This window comes from Heloderma suspectum, chromosome 4 (genome assembly GCF_057233095.1).
Source record: "Heloderma suspectum isolate Gila_16-S chromosome 4, 16-S_ref, whole genome shotgun sequence".
Taxonomy (NCBI): Eukaryota; Metazoa; Chordata; class Lepidosauria; order Squamata; family Helodermatidae; genus Heloderma; species Heloderma suspectum.
In genome coordinates, this window is record NC_139461.1 from 87,584,957 (window position 1) to 87,609,549 (window position 24,593).

Consider the following 24,593-nt stretch of genomic DNA (forward strand, 5'->3'; position numbering starts at 1 on the left):
TCAGTCTTGGACATCAACCATGACTCCTAAATCTCTGTTGCCTAGTATTTTATATTGGCTGAATTGATTTAAATGTCAGTGTAAGAAAATGCAATTGCCACCAAAAATGAAGAGTAAAATAGTTAAAGCACACACATCAAGAAAAACCCTTTAAAATCACATTTAATGGTTAATCTTTTATTTAAAGAATTTTAAATGACTTCTTTCTTTATAATTGGTAATGATGACAGGGTACTTGGTTGTGGGAAAAGTAATTATGTGTGTGCATATTCTGATACTAGATTTAGAATATTTGCTGACTAATAAAGCCTTAAGGCCACTGCAAACTTCTTAGTAGTGGAAGCCTCATAGTGGAAACATATTGGTTAGCAACATCCAAAAACACAACATATTTGAAAGAGAAATTTTGCTCTTCTGTTTCTGATATGAGTTCAACAAATTCATTCTTTCAGTAAAGGTTTCTCAGACTACTTTCAGTATAGGTCTATTAATAGGTACAGGCAGAAACACCCCCCCCCCCCGCTCAGTTGTTAAATCCTCTGTTTTGTTTGTAATTTAATTTTTGCATAATATTCTGTGTGTTTTTCTCCATAAACTGTCCTTGTGTTACTTCAGTTCTGGTTCTACCAGTAAAATTCTTTTTTATACAACTCCAAGATGTCCAACTCTCTATAGCAGGGAAAACATGCTGTTTTAACAATTTTCAACACAATCACTCTATGAACATATGAAGAAGCTGTGTTCATATAGAGTCAAACCATTGGTCCATCTGGCCTTGTACTGTCTTCTTTGACAGGCAGTGATTTGCAGTTAGAGGTCTTTCCGAGCTTTGCTGTCAGATATCTTTTTGATGGGGGATGCTGGAGACTGAACCTGGGACTTATGCATGAAATACATGTGCTCTTTAGCACTGAGCTAGAGCGCATCCCTAATACCAAACAGGTGAAATTGTATCTGACAAACACCTGTTGATGGATATAGATAAACCTGTTTTGCATTGGTCTATGAAAAGGAACTGACCCAAGGAGAGCTACCTTCTGTTTGAGTGCTGTCTCTTAAATCCTCAAACTGGATGGTTTGGGGTATATGTGTGTGTGGTGGTTGGGGGGGGCGGGGATGGGTTGGGGATGAAGGAAAGGGATGGTGCTGCTGTTTGCTTCTGTCTTGTACTTCCTCAGCCAATACAACCAGATATATTTCCTTATGGCAGCTACTGAGGATTGGAAGGGTTTCAGAGGAAATGGGAGCAGAGGGTGAGCAGGATGTGAAGCTGTGTCATCTATCAATTCTTTTAGCTTATTCAGAATCCTTCAGACAGTCATTTATTGCATTAATGCGTGGATAGGGAGCAATGCTGTGTTGACTATCTGTGCTCCTGACATCCTGCTCCTGGATGTTTGCATATACAGCAAGAACATCTACAGAGAGAGAGGAAGTCTTCACACATGGCAGCTGTATATGCAAAGACTTCCTCCCTAGTTGGTGCAATTCAGCATGGCCCCATTCATATGTTGATTCAATGTGTGAGCATGTCATCTGAAGAGGGGTAGAATTTTATTGGCTTCAGTGCCTACTGCTGTGACTTCCCAAGAAGTGAGTGAATCTGATTCAATCTAGAATTGTATGTTGATTTCATCCAGCAGTCAGAAATGCAAGCCACCCAACTGCATTTTCCCATGTTTGAAAAAGGTATCAATAGATATAGAAGTGGAATGGGCTGAATGCAGTAATTAATGTATTCAGACATGCCAAAGTAATACATGTGCCACTTTTCCTCGTGTATATCAGTTGTGGTATCCAAATGCTCCCATGCAAAGAAATGATCTGCACATGGGAAAAGGTAACCTGTCAGGGAGAAGGGTTTTTACCTAGCTTGTTGCATCTCTGGCTAAGGATTCAAACATATGATCCTCCACCTACAATCTGTAGTGGTACAGACCTGGAAAGTTTACTAGATGCTGTTTTTCCACATTTGAATTACCCTAGGGAGAGAAGTTACTTTGGTATTCCTAAGGCTCCTAAAAATGCCCCTGGGCCTACTCTTGTCTGCTCCATTGCAGAGACAGAAGGATAAATTACAGGCGGCCTGGCATGCCAGTCTTTCCTAATAGTGTCTCCAAAGATGACTGTTTGGACTAATCTTCTGTGAAAGTGTCGGGATCCGTTGTTGTTGTTGTTGTTCTTGTACATTTAAGATCCTGCTTTCAGTCTCTGCCAATCCCAGTCATTTCAGAAGTAGCTAAATCACTGTTTTGCTTTCTCTGTACACATTACTTAGCTATGACTTTCCATACATAGTAATGTGAGGCTTAGAGTAACAGAAGTTAACTGATGATGTTCAGGGCAGAGCACCTATGTTGTCTAAACAGTTACCCATTATATTTTATTAAAATTGCACAATAAGTTACTTAACTAAAAGCACTGTGCTTAACTTGTCAACATTATTAACATATAACTAAAACATATCAAAATGCAGTTGTTATCTGATGGCTAATCAAAGGTAGAGGGTAAGTAGTTTGCTGTATCCAAAGAAAGAGCGGAATAACGAAGGCCTGGTTTATACATACTTGATTGTCGCGGAATTCCTTTTTGGGTACTACCAGCTTTGTGAGAAATGCTGCAATTCCACACAGGAAAGTAGTGGTAAAAGTAATGTGCTCTTTTGCAAAAACATCCTGGGGTGGGGAACCTTTTTTAGACCGAGGACTGAACAAGCACATCAGGGGCAATAAATCAGCACTGAGTGGGACACAGCCTGAAAGAGGATAGCAGCGTACAGGATAACAGATAACTTCCCATATCTAAACAGGGGAATGCAATATTAAGATAAAGTTCAGTCTGTTAAGTTTCATATTTGGGTAAAACATCTGTGATAGCTGTTTTATTGCCTGTATATATTTTGTACAGTGCTAATTTAATAAATAGTGGAATTGCCTGAAAAGCTTGAAGTAACATGTTGTGTATGTGTTCCCTTTTGTACGCACGCACACGCGCGCTCTCTCTCTCTCTCTCTCTGTTTTAGCCATTATACAGGGGTGTATATATTGTAGTTTAAGAGAACTACAATATATACATTTAGAAAATGATTTTTCTGAATCATTTCACAAATACGTTTCTATTGAGCTTTTCATGTTTTTATGAGCAAACTTCACCTCAGACTAAAACTTCCCAGTATTTTCTAGTAACTCTGATGAAAATTTTAAAATAGAATGCGTAGTGATCCACATGCTTCCATTTATACGCAAGGGCTTTCTCAATTTCACATTCTGACAGCAGTTCTACTCTCAGAGTTGAAAGTCCTGCTGGAGGGTTCCCTGACTGCTGGGAGCAGCTGAGGGGCTCCTCTGAATCGCCACTGGCACAGGCAAACCTTTAAAACCAAGGTAAATTCGAAAAGTTGCTTGTCACGAGTTAGAATCTACTCTAGACAAGGAAGCTTTTGTAAACTGGAAGAGAATTAGCCCTGTGCTTCCTTTCAGGCTGTGCATATGCATGTATGGGCAGGCAGGTTGTTAAAAATAAATCTTGTGGGCTAGTATCTTTTGTGTGCATGTGGGCTTGTTAGCAAGCTGAATTATTGTACTTAAAAAAAATTGGCCAGTTGAATATAATAACCAATAAAATGCAGAAAAAACTCAACACGCAGCAGCTTAAAGATGCTGGTCACTGTGTATTTGGAGAAATTACATCTGAACTTATGCAGTGCTGTAATAAAGGCCAATAAAGTTGTTTTCTTTATGGATGTAGCACAGTCTTGATCCTAAAGGCCTAATTTGCCTCCATAATCTTGGACAATGGATGAACATTTTTTAAATGATAGCTCTTACTTGCATTTTGGGAATATTTGTTCTTTGCTGAGTAAGACAAAATCAAGAAAGATTAAATGTGTAAAAGCTGTCATAATTTTGTTGGCTTCCTACTTATTTAGACTGTCAGGAAAAACATTTTTATTTTCTCCCAAGGCTGACTCCCTTGAAGAAAGGAGCTTCCCCACAAGTTCTGGGACTTTTTGTGGGAGTTCCTTATTTTTGTATGTGTGAGAGACTGCATTCCTTATTGTCACATGAAATAATGAACATACTTGGAACAGCCTGTCTCTCACTCTCTAGGACAGTGTACATTTATGACATTGCTTATATTATGCTTTGAAGACGAAGTATTTGGTAAGAAGGACATTCATCTGTCATGCTCTCTTCTCTGCCCCAAAGGAGAACTAGATTCTTAACTAGAAGAAAAGCATAAGTCTGGTATGTACACCACAGGGACAATATTCCACATATCTGCCCTCTTGCTGCCATCTAGAGACAACATTAAAAATGACATTCAAAGCTCTTTAATTATGAATGGAGTGGACTGTGTTATATTGAACATCTGTTTGTGCTGTATGTATGCCCATTCAGAAGGTTATAAGAATCTGTCTACATGCATTCATACTTGATTTCTACACACATACTAGAATCCTAGTTTAATCCAAGCTACAGAATATGCATACAGCATAAATGCATATGTGTTTAATATGGCTGTATGAATTGATGGATGATGCATCAGTTCAAAAATATACAAAACTGGACTATTTATAATGGTTTAGGTCAAACTAGTCACTTTTCTGGAGAGCACAATCCAGTGCAAGCCCCATTGAACGCTCAAAGATTTCTTTCTGTGTAAACTAGAACATCGCAGCAGTTCTTGTTATGAGCAGTTCTTTGCAAAATACCCATTTACTCCAGATTCCCAAATTCCTTATTTCTACTATCAGTCAAGAAAGAGTAACAATGTAAGGGTTATAGTATTCTGTAACGTATTCTTTCAGGTGAAGGGATGTCCTTCAGTGGGCAAAAGCATACTGGGATATCATCCAGAAACTGCTGTGACCCCGTTGCATGTAAATAACCATACATGTGTACAGAGCAGGTTGTTAATGCATTGCCAGTGAGGGCTCATGGGTAGGTGAAAGACTAGCCATTAACCCTGAGCTAGGGGTGTTCACCCAGAAGAGGCTGAGGTAGGAGGAGGAAAGCTCTTTTACCTTGGTCTGAAAGGGTACCCACACTACAGGGAGAAGTATTTATATTCGGCTTTTTGCCTGTTGCAGATCCCTTTATAGCATGGGTGGGGAACCTCAGGCCTGGGGGCCGAGTCTGTCTCCCCTTGGGACCTAATCTGGCCCTCCAGGGTTCCTCAGGTGGCCACATCCTTCACCCGGCCCTGCCCCCTTCCCCCAGCCACCAATTGTTTGGTGGTTTCCTGGCTATTGTGCAGTTTTTTGTCCATTCTTAAAGGTTGAAATACCTCTCCTAAGGCTTAGTTACTGGCAGTAAGAGCTTTAAGCAACAATATGCTGGTATTTTTCACAGTGCCCCTTTTGCCTTCAGCCCTGCCCACCACTGGAATGCGCCCCCTGAGAGCGTCTCCAAAACTGAATTCAGCCCTCAGGCTGAGAGAGGTTTCCCACCCCTGGTTTATAGTGAAATGAAGTTGTTGCTCTTTAAAACCTCAAAGCATATGCCTTGCTTCTTTATTCTGGGGCTATGGGTGCAAGGAGTTATTTTCTTTTAGCTAAACAAGATATTATTTTGCTTATTGTAATTTCTCATGCAGTGATGACAATGCACCATTGTCAAAACTTTGTATTCTGTCAGAAGAACACATTTACTGCATAATCTTTTGAGATGAGGGACAACTGCCCAGTCTTAGTATTTATGGCATCTATTTGCTTTGCCTGGACTAAAGCTTGGGGGTGGATGAATAGACACTCACCTAAACATTATTTGCAAATCTGCTTCTTACTGACCCTAAAGATATGACATGAGTAGATAATAAACACATGTAAATATCTTCCCCCTGAGATTGAAGAAAGTGATAGACCAATTACAGATGCGTCACTTAAGGGAGTTCTGAGCCTCTATCCTGCCTGGTGTGTGTTTGTGAAAGACAGAATTGAGCTTTTAAATATGCTTGTATCAGATGTGTTTCTTTTATAACATGGAACTTTATTTTAAAATAAAGTTAAAAATACAGACAACAAAAAGGAAGAATACAACATAAAACAAGATCACTAATTAGGAGGGGAAGGAAATTCAGTGATTAGTGAGTTAGTATAGCATGGGTAAGCTTGTGAGGCCATTACAGTAAAATGGCCTAGGGAGAAGCTCACTACTGTTGAGAGAGTTTGGATGTGTGAGATATGTAACTGAATCACAGTCAGAAAAAATATATTCATCTGTATTTGATTGGAATGTGATCAGAAACTTGAATGGCTTCTGCATAGGACTTAAATGGAAACCATGGTGCTATGACATCTTTTTAAAAAACTGATCACGGTGGGTTTTTTCCAGTCATGCAGAAAGGTGGATTTACAATCTCATTTCAAACTTCAAGTATTTTGTGTGTGTGTCACATGTGAACAAATGCATTCTATCATTTCGGTCTTCCACCTATTATTTTCCCATAGAGTTGTATACTTTTAACTCTGGGATCCCCAGCTTGGCATGCGCATGTGCCATGGTGCCCACAGACATGTTCATTAGTGCCTGCCAAGGTATCATGCCTCCCTGGTTTTTTAAACTTAAATGTTTGGCAGCTGAGTGCAGTGCCTAGTAAAATACTTGGCCTGCACCCAGCCACCATTTTCCTTGGCGGCTTTGCTTTTCAGTGTATCCAGCTGGTTGGGGAAAGTTCTCGCTCTCCCCCCCGCCCCGGGGCTTCTGCTTCCTGTCTGCCTGATAAGCTTCAGAGAGGGCTGTGGGGCAACTTGAAGGAGTGTAGTGGGGCAACCAAGGGATGGCTGGTGGGGGAGGGCAATAGAGCAAAAAGGGGTAGTAGGAAAGGCTGCAGGAGAGCTTTAGGGGTGGGGTGCGGAGAAGAGAGGGATGTGTGTGTTTGTGTGATGGATTAATGGGGTGCAAGGTTGCACGTCCGTGAATGGAGGGGATGCATTTGTGTGAGTAAGAGTGAGAGAATGAGGGTGTGAGTAAGTTTAGGGATGATCCAGATGGGGCTAGTGTGTGTTTTCTGGGGTGAACCTGAAAGAAGGGTGTGGCTTGCTGTGTGTGTGTGTGTGTGTGTGTGTGTATGTGTATGTACTGTGAGGTATGTGGCTCCTGCATGTGATTTGAGGGTGTTCCTAATTTGGGGAAATTGGAATAAGTTAATTTTAGAGTTGTTCGGGGGAAACTATTTGGCATGTCTTTGGAATGGAAAATTGTGAGTTCACACCAGGGGCATTGCTAGGGTCTTAAAAGATTTGGGGCACAGGCGCATAACACAAATTTGCATATATATATATATATACACACACACACACACACACACACACATACACACACACACACGTCTACGCACACGTCTGACGTGTGTGTGTGTGTTGTGTGCATGCAGTGTGCTTGCGTGTGTAGATTACATACATACATACATACATAAGTGTGCACTGATGCCCCACCCCACTTCAACTCAGTCCCCGATTCAGCATTTTGGAAAACACTTCTGCTCGGGCCAATTTGTAGTCGGACCACTTCAGCTCAGCACCGAACCTGAGTCAAGGTTTGGAAAAATGAGTCTTTATGCTTCCTGTTGACTACAATGGGAAATTAGGGGGGGGGGGGAGCTAACTTTTTTCTTTTTGTCAGAACTGGATAATTTCAGGCATAGTAGCCCCCTAGAAGGGGATTACACCTGCCCAATGTCAGAAAAATAGGTGCTGGGTTTATATTTTGATTTTCTTTTAAAGGGAACTGCCAATACGTTTTAATTCCTTGGAAGAATTGGATAACAATTTCAGGATTCATTGCCCCATCAGAGGAGATCATGTCTGCCAAATTTCAGAATGATAGCCACAAGGTTTTTTGTGCAAGGGTGGCCTTGACATTTTGAGGTCTCCAAAAGAGGACATACTTACCTCCCTATGTTCCTTGTGGACCATTGTTCTGAAAGTTACAGACAGCCTACAGTTGTCCCTAAGTAAGAAACCAGCAAAGTTTCAGAAGGATAGGTGGAGCAGTTCATGTGGAAGGGGAGTTCTCCAGTTTGGAGGAGGGAGTGATTTGCTTTCCCTTCCATTTATCCCTTCCCCAATAGTTTTTGGGTAAATTTGTATGAAAATGCACAGGTCATTAGAGGTGTCCCCAGGCAAGAAACCTGCAAAGTTTCTGAAGGATATACATGCATTCTAATATAGAATGACTAGAATGTATTTATATTTCACCAATGTTAGCAGCAGGGGAACATGGGTGGGAAGGTGCTATTGCACTCATGTCCTGCGTGTGGGTTTCCAATGGGCATCTGGTTGGCCACTATGTGAACAGAATCCTGGACTAGATGGAGCTTGGTCTGATGCAGCACGGTTCTTCTTATGTTCTTAAATAGAGATTGCCTCTGAGCATCTGCAGAATGTTCACCACTGAGCACTTGCATTCACCCCCTACCAATTCTATTCCCCTCGATGCAACCATCCCTCCTCATCCTACCATCTTCCAGTAACTTTTCTTCAAAACAGATGTCTTGTTTTGTGGAACTCCCCTCGACCTGCTCGTTATGCACAAGCTCTCATTGTATCTTCCTCCCCATAACTTCATTTGTGCCAAGACTTCACCAGGATTCAGCCAATGAGTCTGTTTTCAAAACTAGGGCTCAGTTATGGAGAAACTCTGAGCATGCACTAAGTGCCTTTCCCTCACCACTGAAGCTAGAGTTCATGCAACCCCCCCCCAAAACCCGCAAATGACAAAACATGCATAAGACTGAGCTGAAAGGATAATCAATTCATTAGACAGAATTGGGTAGGCACTGTATTAAGCTAGCAGTACCATGCTCACAGTTCAGGACTTATTTCTGAGTAAACATCCCTGCAAAAGTAACTTGTGCTGGAATCCTATGCACACTTTCCTGAGGGTAAGCCTCATTAAACATAATGGGACTTCTCAGTAGGCATACATAGGATTGCATAAATTAGCAACATTTATCTCCCCTCCACTTAAAAAACAAACCAAAAACTCCTATTTTTATTAAAGCTTTCTGATCAGAGGAACACAGGAAGCTGCCTTATGCCGAGTGAGATCCTGGGTCCATCTAGCACAGTATTGTTGACACTGACTGGCAGCAGCGGCTCTCCAGGGTTTCAGGCAGGATTCTTGCCTAGTCCTACCTGGAGATGCTGGGGATTGAACCTGGGACCTTCTGCATGTCAAGCATGTGCTCTGCCGCTGAGCTACAGCCCTTCCTATTGCTGGATAATGGCAACTGACAAAACAAAACAGCCCCAGGTTTGTTTCTCTGCAACCATGTGAACCCACTTTTCTCAAAGGCTTGAGTGAGAAGGAGAAAAACCAACCCTCCTGACTGTATAAAGTCAAATACAGTTCAGAACTTCTCTTGCCCACCGAAGAGAACTCTCTTTAAGAATTCCCCAAGATATGCTCTGGGTAGTAAAGAAGAGAAAGAAAGAACAGGATAGGGGAGGAAAGAAGAAAAGAAGAATGATGATTAGAAATGTGGGGGGTAGAGAGAATCCCCTAAGCCAAGTGGCTCCTTTCAGAGAGGTAGTACTTCAGAGGAATTTAGGAGGCTGTGGAGGGTTTGTAAGGATTGCAGGTACTTAAATGAACTTTATGAGGTGAGGTGGCTGAGGGCTTTTTCTAGCTTTTTTAAAACTGTAGAACCTATTTAAAAGCCCCAGCAGTTTCTCGATCATGACACCACATAGTCCTAACCCCCTCTTTGGGATTATTTGAGTCCTACAGCTATTTAGGAAAAATTAAAGTGGAGGGGGAGAAAGAAGTTTGTGGAGGCTGACTGGATCCTTTGCTGTACTAAAGCTACTAAACGTCTTCAGAATCCAAAGGTTCCAGTTCAGGGCAGTAAAATCTGATGCTGTGTGAAATACCAGTATTTCACATGGAGATCTTTCTTCCCTTCCTTCTCCCTCTTCAAAATTTCATTGCAGGCAAGCTCACAACAGTGGGCATGTAAGAGCAGAAAAGAACAGTGGGGGAGAGAAGTTTTTTGCACCTCAAAAAAACCCTACACCAGAGATTAGGGATAGTGACCTCCTAATGGTCACCTTTAAACACCTTCTGATTAGGATCTCTAATCCCCTAGGTGACTTGACAGTTTTTACTTTTTTAGACTTTGAGAAAAGGCAAATTTACGCATGGCTAGCGCAAAAGCCACTGGACCTAACTGTCTGAAATTTTGTAGGTTCAGTCAGCTCCATAGGGCCTGCCAGGTCTCCAAATTCCATGAATTTATGTGGAAGTACAAAAGAATTATAGCATTTTACTTTGACAGATTTTCTTGGAAGAAGCAAATTTTACCTGTGGCTAGCACAAAAGCCACTAGACCTAACTGTCTGAGCTTTGGCCGGCTCAGTCATCTCTGTATGGGTTTCCAGGTCCCAAAATTCCATGCACATATGTGGAAACACACAAAAATTATAGCTCTTTGCTTTCACACATTTTCTTGAAAATAGCAAACTTTAGCTGTGGCTAGCACAAAAGCCAGTGGGCCTAACTGCCTGACTTATGGCAGATTCAATCAGTTCTATGGGGGCTGCAAAGCCTCCAAATTTCATGTATTTCCCATACGAACTAAAAAAGATATGGCCGTTTTTGTTTTCCAATGCATGTCAATGGGAAAATGTAAAAAAAATGGCAATTAGGACAGCTCACAAGATCTGGGGCCTGTGCCCAGGTGGGCCTCCACTAACGACGCCCCTGGTTCACACTCAAAAGTAGTTGTACTCCTTTGTACTCCAGTTCTTGGGCAAGTTATTTGGTTTTTATCTTCACTAGTTTCCCTTCTGTGAACAGCATGTTTTATGATTGGCCACACGCCCCATGCCATCCATTTTGTGACAGCACCCACAACACTTCCTCAAAACGCCAAATATGCCCACCATTCCAAAAAGATTGGGGACACCTGTTATCTAGATTATGTGCAAGTATTTCTTTGATCACTGTTAACAGCATGCTCCCTTACCTGATTCCTCCTCCTCATGCGTGATCACTGGCATCTGCGGCAATAAGACTTGCTTCGCAGTCTCTCTCTCTCTCTCTCTCTCTGGTTTTGGGTGAAAGTGCCGTTAGGAAATGTTTTTCGACTTCGCTAGTGCCTTTTTAGTTTAGTTTTGTATTTAATATTATCTGTACAGGCAACATGCTAGTAAGTGGCAACGTTTTATTCCCAGTCCTAGAAATACACACAATAAGGCTCTCTCCACAATAATCAAGAATTCTTTGCAATCATGTCAGTTTTTGCAAAGACCCGGGAGAGGGTAGGTGAATAAAATGGCAATTGGGCGGGTAATTCTGAAACGGGTTATACAGTATTGTACTATCTCCAACCCCATCATAATGGGATTCCTTCCGAGTCAAGTCACAGGATAGTATGGGACACCATTGAGGATAAGTAAATGGGGGCAGTATCTTCTGCACTAACTGGAGGGAGCATGATATTTCCAGCAGGAAAAGTATAACATCTCGATTAAGGGTGCAGTCCTGTGCATGTTTAAACAGAAAAAGTTCTACAGTTGCCAGCATTCACCAGCCATTCTAGGAGTTGTAGTTCTTTATTCTGTCTAAATATGCTTAGGATTACATCCTAAGTCTCCTAAACTTGGTTTTGTGTGTGTGTGTGTGTGTGTGTGTGTCTGTGAGAGAGAGAGAGAGAGAGAGTGAGAGTGAGTTGGTGGATGAAAGTGTATGTTTAATAGTTTAATACTTTGGATCAGTTTTAATAACTGGATTTTAGTTTATTGCTTTGAGGTTTATTCATCATTTTTCTCTCCCCCAGCCTAAATTTGCTTTCTTATTCATATGTTAGTAATATAAGGAGGCTAGGAACCAAGTGTGTAGAAGTGCCTTCAGTAAATAATGTTGTAGAAATGTGTGTACTTGGAAAAATAATTGTCCCTTTCTTTATGTAACAAGGAAGCTTTCGTAGAAATCTTTTAAGTACTAAAGCTTGACTTTTATTATGATTCCTCTTAGGAGATCATTTAACTGACAGCCATGCTGGCTGGGGAATGCTGGGAGTTGTAGGATTTTTTTCCTGTCTAAACATGCATAGGATTGCACCCTAAGGTTTATAAGATTGTGTTGCTCCTAACCTCTAACAGACTTGTCCATAAAATTACCAGCTGAAGCAGGAATTGGAAAAACAATCAATGTCCTAGTTCAGATGTAACTAACGCAGTCTAATCAATCATATTTTTAGCCTGGGAAAAAGCCATGTGCCTGTGTATTCCCTGCCTGTATACTCCCGCCTCTCATGTGTCTCCTTTTAGTTAAGTTCTTCCTGGTTTCTTAAACCAGTTTCCCTTGTTGTCCAAACCAAGAAATTGTGATTTACAGTGCAGTCTTAAACATGTCTAATCCTAAACGTGAGTTCAATGGGACATTGTTGTTGTTGTTGTTCAGTCGTTCAGTCGTGTCCGACTCTTCGTGACCCCATGGAACATAGCACGCCAGGCCTTCCTGTCCTGCGCTCTCTCCCGGAGCGTGCTCAAGTTCATATTCATTGCATCCGTGATGCTATCTAGCCATCTCATCCTCTGCCGTCCCCTTCTCCTTTTGCCTTCAGTCTTTCCCAGCATCAGGGTCTTTTCCAGGGAGTTTTCTCTTCGCATTAGGTGGCCAAAATATTGGAGCTTCAGCTTCATTATCTGTCCTTCCAATGAGCACTCAGGGTTGATTTCCTTTAGGATGGACTGATTTGACCTCCTTGCAGTCCAGTTGACTCGTAAGAGTCTTCTCCAGCACCACAGTTCGAAAGCATCCATTCTTCGGCGCTCAGCCTTCCTTATAGTCCAGCTCTCACAGCCATACATTACTACTGGGAAAACCATAGCTTTGATTAGACGGACCTTTGTCGGCAAGGTGATGTCTCTGCTTCTTACTATGCTGTCTAGGTTGGCCATAGCTTTCCTCCCAAGGAGCAAGCGTCTTTTAATTTCATGGCTACAGTCACCGTCTGCGGTGATCTTGGAGCCCAAGAAAGTAAAATCTGTCACTGCTTCCATTTCTTCCCCTTCCATATGCCAGGAAGTGATGGGGCCAGATGCCATGATCTTCGTTTTTTTAATGTTGAGTTTCAAACCAGCTTTTGCACTCTCCTCTTTCACCCTCAACAAGAGGCTGTTTATATCCTCTTCGCTTTCTGCCATTAGGGTGGTATCGTCTGCATATCGGAGGTTGTTGATAATTCTCCCAGCAATCTTAATTCCGACCTGTGATTCATCCAACCCGGCATTTCTCATGATGTACTCTGCATATAAGTTAAATAAGCAGAGTGACAATATGCAGCCTTGTCGTACTCCTTTCCCAATTTTGAACCACGTGATGTAAGTGGAGTAAGTGCCATAAGAAAGTAGGAGAGCTTCACTGAAGCCTGGAAAAATGGGGTTGGGGAACATGTGGACACAAGGCTTATTCTTGGGCAAATCAGTCACAGTTTATGAGATCAGAATCATTACATCTGGGCCAATTTGTATAAGAGAGGCTAGTTTGAACCCTTGGATTTTTAAACAGCATAGACCCTGTATATTTATGCGTTCTTAATGACAGATGGACTAGAGCCTGTTTGGTGCAATTAGCAATGTGCTTTGCTCCTATTGATGATAATTAAGAGCTGGATCTAGATCCAGGACAAAGAAACAATGTTGGCAAAATCCTGGTTTTGAGCGGATTTAAATGAGCTTATTTATGTGATGATAACCCATTACTTCACTAATAGAATTATTAGAGTTACAGAAGGAGTTCATTTCACTGCAGGATAACTAACTTTGATAGCAGTGTCAGTATTGGGACTTTAGACAGAAACACTGAAGTGTGCAGGAAGCTTACAATGACCTTCAGGTGACCTTATTAGTGAGTAGTTGAGGTATGTAGCCCGGGATTCCCTGCCCATGTAAATGCAAAGTGAGGATGCTGACTCGGGATAATCCTAAATCAACATCTTCAGTGTCCTTGTTGATGTAAGCAAAGTTTAAAAACACAAATTGTTAAATATTTCCTGATTTGTTGATCCGTGAAAATAAACCTTAGAGTAAAAGTAATGATCTACAGAAAGATATGAGGGACCTAGACAACAAGGGATGGGAGCTAGAGTCTACAGATATAATACTATACAATCTTTATTTTTATTTTCACTGCTTATTTTCGTTGATGCAATTTGAAACTAGATCAAAAAGCCCTTTTGCATGACAACCAACATCTTTTGTGCAGTTTTCCTATGCCTGATATCAAATAAAACTGGTAACTGATGGTTTTAAAACAAAGCCTCTTCAATGCTTCCAGAAGCCTTTTAGTTTTTATGTACTTTTACTTTTAGAAGCAAGTAAGAATAGAGAAATATCTTCTAAGTGTTTCCTTTGACAAGGGGCAAATTTGCTGAAGAGGCAGAGAATACTTTTTTTGAGCATGTGTAATTTGTGGTTTGTGTTCCAAGAACAGTTTGATTAAACTAGCCTGCTCTGGATGTAAATTGGCTTAGGTTGAAATGCTATGCATACTTAAAAAGTAGGTTCTATGGAACTAAGTCAGACTTCCTTCTGAGTAAATTCACATAGGTTGGGGCTTTGAGGCTTCAGTTCTTAACCTATTTACTAATAGGTAAGGCCCAGCCTAACATGATAGGAAATAAAGGACTATATACTTCCCGATTGCTTGAGTAGAAATAATGCATAAATGTTTGAGCAAAACACAGAAATGCTGCACAGTTACTGGAATGCGGAATATGAATATAGTCCATATATGTTACATAGGAAACTAACCTCACATAATCCTTGTTCAGAAGTTAATTGTTTTCTTTTCTCTGCTGTGCTAGGAGCGGTGTTTGTGGCCTTCTGACAGCTCGTCTTCACGTCAGGGTGCTTCTGAGGTAAGCTTTCATTCACACTTCAAATTTTCAGCGACCTGCTTTTTTTTTTTTTTTTAATACATGGGTATCCAAACTGTGGCTTGGGAACCACGTGCAGCTCCGTGACAGTTTAGCTATGGCTCTTGAGCCAACAAAGGTGTCCACTGTAGCTCCCACTATCTTCCCCAAGATGCCAACAGACTGGGTGATCCCTGCCCTCTCCAGCTGCTTGGGCTGCAGGCAAAAGGGAAGACATGAGGCATAGGCAGCATGCAGGAGAGAAGAGGGAGGAGATTGCTGAAGAAGCATTGTGGGAAAGGATACAGTTGCCTAAGCTTTGGGCAGCAGGAAGAGGAGAGAGAGTAGGCTTGCCCCCAAAGGGGAAAAACACAAGCCCGTGGGAGAGAGGGAAAAAACTACTAAAGCCTGGAGAAGGGTGAAAAGTCAGTCAGTATTTCCATCTTGTGGGTCTCATGGCCACCTTGTAGGAGTTAGGCCTAGGTTATGGGGCTTCCCACCCTCCCAATTTCTCTTCTACTCATGATCTGCAGGCCTCGCCTAGGAAGGACATACTAATTGCCTCATCCAAGGCCTTTTCCCTGGACCCTTTCCCCGGAACTAGATGGAGAGGAGGAGTGCGGCCCTACAAGTTCTCCTGGGCCTCTCCCTGACCACAGGCCATGGTATCCTTTAGAGCTGCTTAGTGGGGTTGGGCCTTAGAGGCACTGTATCGCAGTGGTTCCATTCCTTCCTGTCAGGTCGTGTCCAGAAGGTGGTGTTGGGAGACTGTTACTCAGCAGTGTGGCTGTTGATCTGTGGTGCCTTACAGGGTTCTGTTTAATCAACTGAAGATCCAGGGAGAGTGTAGGATCCAGGAGCATTCCCAAGCTATGAACACAGGTTGAGCGGGAGCACTGTCTATGAAGTTAAGACTGGTCCTCCCTCTCTCTGCACTCAGGATCAAGACACACGTTTTTAATTTGTTATGGTTTCTATTTTTTTTCTTAATTGTTATGTTTTTAAGGTTGTTCTTAATGTTTTACTGTGTCTTCATGTGCTTGTGATGTTTGTTTTCTGAATTTTTTGTAGACCGCCTTGGTTGATTCCAGAAAGGCCTTATAGAAATGCGATACATAATAATTATTAATAATAATTCACAGGATATTACAGCAGGAGGGATTAATCTGTACCTTCTCCAGGCCATTCTTCTCCATCCATCTTTTACATGCTTCACCTAGGAAAGGGGAGATTAATCTGCTCCTCCAAGACCTTTTCCTTTCTCAGCTGAGAGACTCTAGGCTGGTCCTTTTTCTGTGGTCCTTCTGCTGGCAGGCAAAAATATTTTTATTCAGGCAGGCCTTGGCATGTAGGCTGGTCTGTTGCTGATGGATTTTAATTGGTTGGGTGTTTAATGGATGGTTTTATATTATGTTTTAATTAAGATTTTGTTTTTAACCTTTATTTTATCAGTCACTTGGGGTGCCATTTTGGCAGAAAGGTGGGATATAAATAAATAAATGCAGTCGACTTCAAAAGACGTATAAGGACCCACAAGGGCTCAACCTCTAATTATCTATGATAATGTAAATATTCTATTATTAATATAAAATAATATTTAACTTGTGCATAAATGTTATGCTCATCTTGTGGCTCTTGAACTTTTGAAAATTGTGGTCTGCAGCTTGGAGGGTCTGAGGCTTTGGCCACATTTCTAATAGAACATGTTTGCCCCTCATTCTGTGACTGGTGTGTGGCAGATAAAACTGCAGTATTGTCACTCTCAGTTCAAGCTTGACTTGGAATATATAGACGTCAGTAGACATTTCTGTTAAAATAAGTGGAATCTTCAAGGGAAGAAGAGGTTTGTTCCTGCTGTAGACCTCCATGGTGGATTGGGCCTTGGCTCTTCCTGTGGTATTGTTATTGACTAGTTTCTTCGGAAGGAAAGGAAAGATCTAATAGAATTATTTGGTTCAGAAATTTCCTACCATTTGGAATTCTTCTGATTTTTATTTATTTACAACATTTGTATACTGCTCTCCATCAAAACAGATTCCGGAGCAGTGAACGTGAGAGGTACAATAGTAAAAGATTAAAAAAGTTAATACACCATATTAACAGTATTAAAAACAGAATGCCAATAAAACCCATGGCTAGTCATTTAAGGAATGCTTCCTGGAACAGAACTGTTTTCAGGAGGTGCCAGAAGCAATACTGTGTTGGTGCCTGCCTGTGTGCCTGCCTTTGGAGTTCCAAAGAAAGGGGGCCACCACCCTGAAGGCTCTTCTCTGAGTGGATTCCATTCGGGCCATAGGTCATGTGGAACCACCAGGAGCATGCCCTCTGATGACCTCAGTGACCAGGCAGTTTGGTAAAGGAGAAAGCGCTCTCTCAGGTACACTGGCCGCAAGTTGTTTAGGGCTTTGTGTGCTAGTACCAAAACCTAAAGCTCCAGGACAGGCTATAGTTGGCAAACCATCCGAAGCTGGTAAAAGACACTCTGAGCTGCCATGGCCACTTGGGCCTCCAGTGACAATGATGGATCTAGGAGTATCCCCCACATTTTTGTCTACCTGATACGTTAGTAAGGCAGTATGTTTATTTTAATTGTTTGCATAAGGCCTAACTACAATTAAGTATCTTCCTTGCCTTTCGCCTTTGCCCAGATCTTTAGGTTATATAGGGCATCTTGGATAATTAACTTTTCTGAAGCTGTTTCCAGATTATCCTACCTTTTCTTATCACCAGCCTTGAGGGTACATGCTTTGTGTATCTCTCTGTACTAAGTCTGTTTCATTCATGTGGGAACTAGTTTAGGTTTGACTTTATTGATTAGTTGCTACCTTCTTCATATTGCAGATTATGTACGCCCCACGGTCCAGAGACAGGTTTACTGCTCCATCCTTTATGCAGAGGGAACATTTCAGTCGCTTCCAGCCAACCTATCCATACATGCAGCATGAGATTGACCTTCCTCCTACTATCTCCCTCTCTGATGGTGAAGAGCCACCACCATACCAAGGGCCATGCACACTGCAACTTCGGGACCCAGAACAACAGATGGAACTCAACAGAGAATCTGTGAGAGCACCACCCAACAGGACTATATTTGACAGCGACTTGATAGACATTTCAATGTACAATGGGGGCCCTTGCCCACCAAGCAGCAATTCGGGCATAAGTGCAACCAATTATAGCAGTAATGGAAGGATGGAAGGACCACCCCCGACTTACAGTGAGGTCATGGGGCATTACCCAGGTTCCTCTTTTTTCCATCACCAGCAAAGCAATGCACCTCCTTCATCACAGAGGGGGAGCAGACTTCAGTTTCAGCAGAACAATTCGGAGAGCACAATAGTCGCTGTTAAAGGCAAAGACAGGAAACCAGGAAACCTTGTCTAGGTTCCTCTTCCATGTGCACTTGAAGAGAGATGGGAGAATCAAACAGGAGCATTATGGAAGTTTCTTTGCCCCTGTGCACAATATTGTTAAGTTTCTTGTGATGCAGTTTAGTAAAACCAAACGTGCAAAGCTGTTCTTTGTTTCTGATTCCTTTCAGGGGAATTGCATGAAAAGTGGTTTGAAATAATTACAACCTTCCATTCAGTTTGGCCACGAGCAGTGTTTTTGGGGGAAATATATTATTATTTTTAAATAATCTATTTGAATTATTTAATTCTAAGGGGTAACGTAGCACAGAAATATGGCTTGGTCAGCCTGTTTTATAGCAAGTGAATGGCTAAAAGAAGAGGACAAGAAAGGGTTATTAAGTAAATGGAGGCAAAATTGGCCAGTTTGCTTTTCCTTCCCCCTCTCAAGAGTATGGAATTTCTTATCTCACTTGGCATTTTTGTTTTGTGCGCCAAGGTATACAGTTTTTTTTAAGCAAACAAACTAGATGAATACAAGGAGTTAATTTGTGTTGTGATACAAGTATGTTAAATTTGCACTATCTTTAATGATATATATATGAGGGAACTGTTTTACATGAAGTTCTTCTATATGTTGTCTTTTCACCTGTGGAATCATGATTAGCCTCTAGAAACCCTCTTCAGGACTTTGCCCAGGCCTCTATTGATAATCATCAAATGGGGACTGTTTGATATAATTGGATCTCTTCTTTTACATAAATAAAAATAAATTACAGAAAACATCTTAACATGTCACCTTTTGCAATAATTTTGCATTCAAATAGGGCATCAGCAAATTCTCTTAGAAACATATGGGGTGGAAGAAAGCAAATGTGAAATTATGGAAGTCTCCTTCTTTTGGTGGTTTTAGCTATAAGCCATTTATTTAACTAGAAGCAGATAAAAATGCCAGCCACGTTACTGTTTTCATAATTATAACTATATCTTAATTGCTTGTCACCCCCTTTTTTAAATAATGCAGTGTTGGCAGTACCTAAAGCTTTTGCAGATTTTTATCTTCACTGTAGCCCATAATATATTCAGTCACATAGCCTGACGTCATACAATAAATGTATTATGAAATTTTTTTTTGCTGTTAAATCACTTTTTGTTGTGTTTTTATATTATCTTTTGTATCTTAGTTCTTTAAAGATAGTGTATCTCTGTAAGCCCTCTTCCCAGTCTCTGCCATTTTTTCAACTGGTTTAACAATGCTTAAGGGCACAACCTTATGCATGTTTAGACAGAAAAAAGTACTACAGCATGCAGCATTTCCTAGTCAGCATGGCTGGCTGGGGCATGCTGGGAGATGTAGGACTTTTTTCTATCTAAACATGCATAGGATTGCACCCTAAAGGTGTTAGTTGCAGAGCTTGCACCATTAGAATAATACTGGGAACTGTTTCAGAATATTAGTCGGTTTTGCTGTTAGTTAATCCCATCTTCGTGCATTAATCGGATTTCATGTTGAGGGTGCAAGCAGTCATGTAATTGTTTTAGGACCATGCTCTTTTTCATTGGAACTGTCTTACCTTTTTTGAATGTCACTTTAGGACTGTTCCATTTTTGAATCACAGCCTAAGGAATCCAATGAATTTGCTCTGTAGTATTGGTTTCTATGCTCAAGGTAAAATTGGAAGGCATTTCAAAGGAAAGTGGATGTTGATTCAAAAGCACACACAAAGCACAACAGGCACTTCAAAATGCAGTTAGCAAATGAACTTTGGAAGAAAGTAGAGAATTTCTTAAGAGTCTTAATTCTAATGTTCCTGAGTGAATTGTAGTTACACTGTAGAGATTTCCCTTAGATGTCCCCCTTTTCTATGGTCTTATGGGTAGCATTTTCTAACTAAAACAGCTGACAAGTGCACCAGCTGCACAATAGCAACGTACTGTACAGAAGCCCTTGTTCTGTTTGTCGAAGTTTGGTTTTCTGTAGGACTTCCACAAAATGAAATAACAAATTGAAACCTGATTGCTGAAGTGAGTCTCTGATCTATGCAGAGTTTTAATGCCAAAACCGCATGTGTGGAGTATGTGTGCTTTAGGTGTCTGTGAAGATGCTTTCATGAGTCTAAGGTGGCTCCATGAACTTGATGACTAGTTTGAGGAACATTTACCTAATAATTTCTAAACATAGAACCCTGTTTTTATAGCTACCCAGAACCCACTTGTGTATTGTCCTAAAGTAGCCATAATTTTAAAGCTGCTCTTCTGATTTGTGTCTGCTGACTCACATATCTCTGTCTCTCATGCAGTAACTAAATATCTTACTATAGCTTAGTTGTCTGAAACAGCCATCACAAGTCAGGTATCTTGGAGTTCTCATATGTTGTGTACACTTTTCCTTTCAATGGAGGTAAGCTTATACATTTATTTAGTGCTATCCATTTAACAATGCAGGAATGATGTTTGGTAAGATGGAATAATAAGCTGCTCTTCGACTCCTAACTAGTGTGATTTCGAAGTGGGATGTCTCTGAATGAAGATTCAGAATTATACGGTCAGAGATGAAATATGAGATGCCCTTAAATTACAACTTGGATTTAGCTGAGTGGGTAAAAGGTGTACTACACTCATTAAATACATTTGTAGAGACATTCTCATTGTATGAACTGATTTATCCAAATCTAAGGTCTTTGACTTTCAGCAGTGATTAATTGAAACTAGGCTGTCAAACTAGAAACTACTGGACCAGTAGATGGGAAACAGGTGTTGGCATTAGATCACATAGAATCCAATTTCCCAAAACTGTATTGAATAAAAGGTAATATTCTCTGATTTTAAATCAGCTTTTAATTTTAAACATTTACCCGCTTATCTGAGAAGAGTAACCATTACTTCTACGTGACTGCCACAAGTTACTGAACTTTCCATATTTTCCCTGTTCTCATTCAAATGTTCTATTTGGTTATATTTTAGAAAGCTCTAGATTGCTCATGCATTAGCAGTGAGGACTCAGATGCTGTGCATATGCATGAGCAGATGCTTACCCTTGAGATTCTTCAACATCAAGGCCAAAACCTTTCTCCCTTCTAGTTACACTTGTGTAATTTCTAACTTAAAAGTATGAGATGTTAAATAGTGCTGTCCTGGAGTCTTGCTGGAACAATCTATGTAGGTTGGTTGAATGGCCTTTTTTTTGATGGGGGGTGGGGAGACGACTTGCTGCATCTGAGTATTCAGAGGTTTATCATCTACTTATGCTGCTGTCCTTTTTTATCTCCCAGAAAAGCTGGGACTTGCAGTTGGAAGTTGCAGTTTCATCCCATATTCTATATGAGAACCATGTTTGCTCAGCAGCTAGGATGAGAATTACTAGTGAGCGTAGAAGTGTGTTAATTCTAAGGTGTTGCTTTGTACTCAGTTGTAGTGGCTTCAGCATGTGTTTATCATGGCAGATATGAGGTGGGAATTTTGGTGTGGAATGTTCTGGGTTTTCTTTTAATTCAAGTTCATTTCTTCCACCAAAGCAAGTCCTGCTGTGGTATAGGATAACTTCTTTTACTTCCTATAATTTCTATAGTGAAAATACCATGAGCTCTAAATATGAAACCCAGTTCCATGCTTTTGTGAATCCAAATGAAGTGCCATGACAATTTTAATTCTTGGGCAAGGCCAGCCCAAGACACTTTGCTTCCTGAGATGGAAAAGCAAATCAAGTCAAGGTGCATAGGTCAAGTTATTTTTGGCACCTGAGGCAGCCAATCCCACAAGTGTTTCTTTCTCTCCCTGGCAGTAAAAATACAATAATAGATTAAATAACTTAACAATCTGATGCCCTTTCATGTCACCCAAAATCAGCTGCCTGAGGCGGCCACCTTGCTGAGCCTAATGATGGGGCTGGCCCTGTCCATTGGCTAGCAGTACAAAACATGCAAACTATGTTCAGATAATAAAATGAATGTAATAAATCTTTCTTGTGTTTAGCATTATTCAAGTGGGAGCACCTTAATTTTATAGGAGCAGACCCAATGATCAATCTGACATTTAAGAAAGAGGTATGTGCAAGCAGGCTACTCAGTTTTTATGGACTAGTAATTTTTTGTACCTATATATATGCAAGATAGATTTAAAGCAAACTTTTGAACTATACTGTATGAGGATTATCCCCTCTCATCTTTGTGTTACAATGTGCAATTCTGAATCCCCAAACATCAGATGTTATGTATAAGCATAATGCAGAAAATATTTTACCTGTTTATCTTCTTTTTAGCTAGGATTGGAGAACTTGCATAATCAAGGAACACCTGATTTTTAAAGTTTTAGCTCAGTACAAAATAAGCTAGATTAGACATTCTTACAGCAGTTGGCTTTTTTTGGAAATAAATGAGTTCTCTCAGAGTTTGTAGTGTTACATTCCCCTTTTCAATGGAGAAAGAAGGGAATGCACTGCATTAATAGAATTAAGTTCCAATGCTTTTTAAAAAGTGTACGTACATAAGAGGTCACTATTTAATCTGTTCTGAATGACTCGTTTATGCAGCATTTCTGATTGAGAACCCTGGAAGTATTCTAAAGTTCTCTTGCAGAAAAGCACTGAGTTAAACAGGGCTTGTGTTGGTACAATAATTTAAGCTACATTTTAAATAAATTGCACAAATAGAGTCCTAAAAGTCTTAAAAAAGTGCCCCATGCATGACTATTCAGAAGTAAGTCCTATTGAGCTCAATTTACTCCCAGGTAAAGGGGTATAGGATAGTAATCTAAGGGCACAATCTTATGTATGTTTAGACAGAAAAAAAGTCCTACAATTCCCAGCATCCCTCCAGCCAGCCATGCTGTCTAGGGCACACTGGGAGTTGTAGGACTTTTTTTTCTGTCTAAACATGCATAGGATTACACCCTAAATGTTATAAGTTTGAGTCAATAGAGTTGCTTATTTTCATCTCCCATGGGTGTACATTTTCAAGGGTTAGTCCACTTGTTGGATGTTGTCTGTGAAATTAGGTTATATACATCATTGTCTTCCTTTGTACAAAATACTGGTTTAATATTCTTGTGTAGTATAGGCACAGATATAAGATTCCTCGCATGAATGCCTTATATGCCATAACATAATTATGCCACTTTATGTAGGAGCTGTCAGGATCATAGGGTTTGGGAAGGAAGTAGACTCTACTTCGTAAAGCATTCTGTCATTTGTGCACTAACTTTGCAAAAGATTTTTGGGATTGAATTGAGTATGTTTCCTACCATCCATCCAGTTCATCTTTCCAAAGGCATATATTGTAACTTTCTAAGCCTTTATTAGTCAAGTAAAGATAGTGGAAAGTACATGTAAACATTAAAATAATTGCAAAAGAAAACAGACTAACACAGAAAATGTTTCTCCGAATCAGACATCCGCACCTCTATCACAATTTTCTTTACAAAGTACCATAGAACCATGTTTGGCTTCATCTGGGTTGAAGACATTGGCATGTCAATAATTGCCTATGTCAGTAATGGCCAAAAATGCATAGGGAACTAAGGGTGTACAGCTAACACTAAGCTTTGGCAACTTAAAATGATATGCACATCCACAATGCCTCCAAGAGTGTTCTCTGTGCGATGACATAGAATTGCAGCCAAAGGAAGCATTGGGCCGTTGAGGATGTTTCTCCTTTTCCAATAAAAGCCAGTGTGTGTAGAAATGAATTTGGCCTCACCAGATCAGATGTACATACCACTAGGACAGTGTCTTCTGTGAGGTAGCACAGAATTTCATCTTGCCCGGTGTGTGTTATGGGGGCACCATCCAGGAGGACTCCTTTTGCCTTGCTGGCCTGGATCACTGTTATATTGACACTGTAAGGCATATAGTTCAAAGCTTATTATGGGGTGCACCTCCCTAGTTGCTTATTTATTTCTACCTTCATTGCCTATTATTGGCATCAGGGCATGCTTGACAGTATCTAGCACCCAAACATAGTGTTGGGCTGGACACGGCTCTATGCCAAAAGATCACAACAATGACTGTTAACATCAACAAGTGTTAATGCTGATATAGGACATTTTCAAAATTAGCTTAAGAAATGTTAGAAGGGTGTTTTTTTCTTTTTCTTTTCATTATCTTTGTGCTGATGATAAGAGACAGAAATTACTCTGTTAAATGTTGGAATGTTTAAATGTTTTAAAATCTTTTTTTAAGGGACCCATTTGACCCCATAGATTAGAAGCAGAAATATTACAATGTCAAGTGACATTTCAGCAAATTCTAATAACAACTGGGGATGAAAAAAAACTTTTTGCATCGAGCATGACGCTTCAGCCTTTAGCGTGTTATTCCTTATGCTAGTTAATGTTATCGTTCGTTCTCTCTCTCTCTTTCTATCTCTCTCTCTGAAAGAA

General features: G+C 40.6%; 1 protein-coding gene across 7 annotated transcripts in view; it reads left to right on the plus strand.

The window, feature by feature from the left end:
• The window catches only part of LDLRAD4 (low density lipoprotein receptor class A domain containing 4), a 439,787-nt gene extending 420,778 nt beyond the window's left edge, over nucleotides 1–19,009 (plus strand). For all 7 annotated transcript variants that reach the window (XM_084849936.1, XM_084849937.1, XM_084849938.1 and 4 more), the window contains 2 exons: nucleotides 14,818–14,871; nucleotides 17,710–19,009. In XM_084849936.1, coding sequence (XP_084706062.1) covers nucleotides 14,818–14,871; nucleotides 17,710–18,252 — 597 coding nt within the window. In that variant the 3' untranslated portion in view covers nucleotides 18,253–19,009. The remainder of the gene's footprint in view (nucleotides 1–14,817; nucleotides 14,872–17,709) is intronic.
• The last annotated feature ends 5,584 nt before the right edge of the window (nucleotides 19,010–24,593 follow it).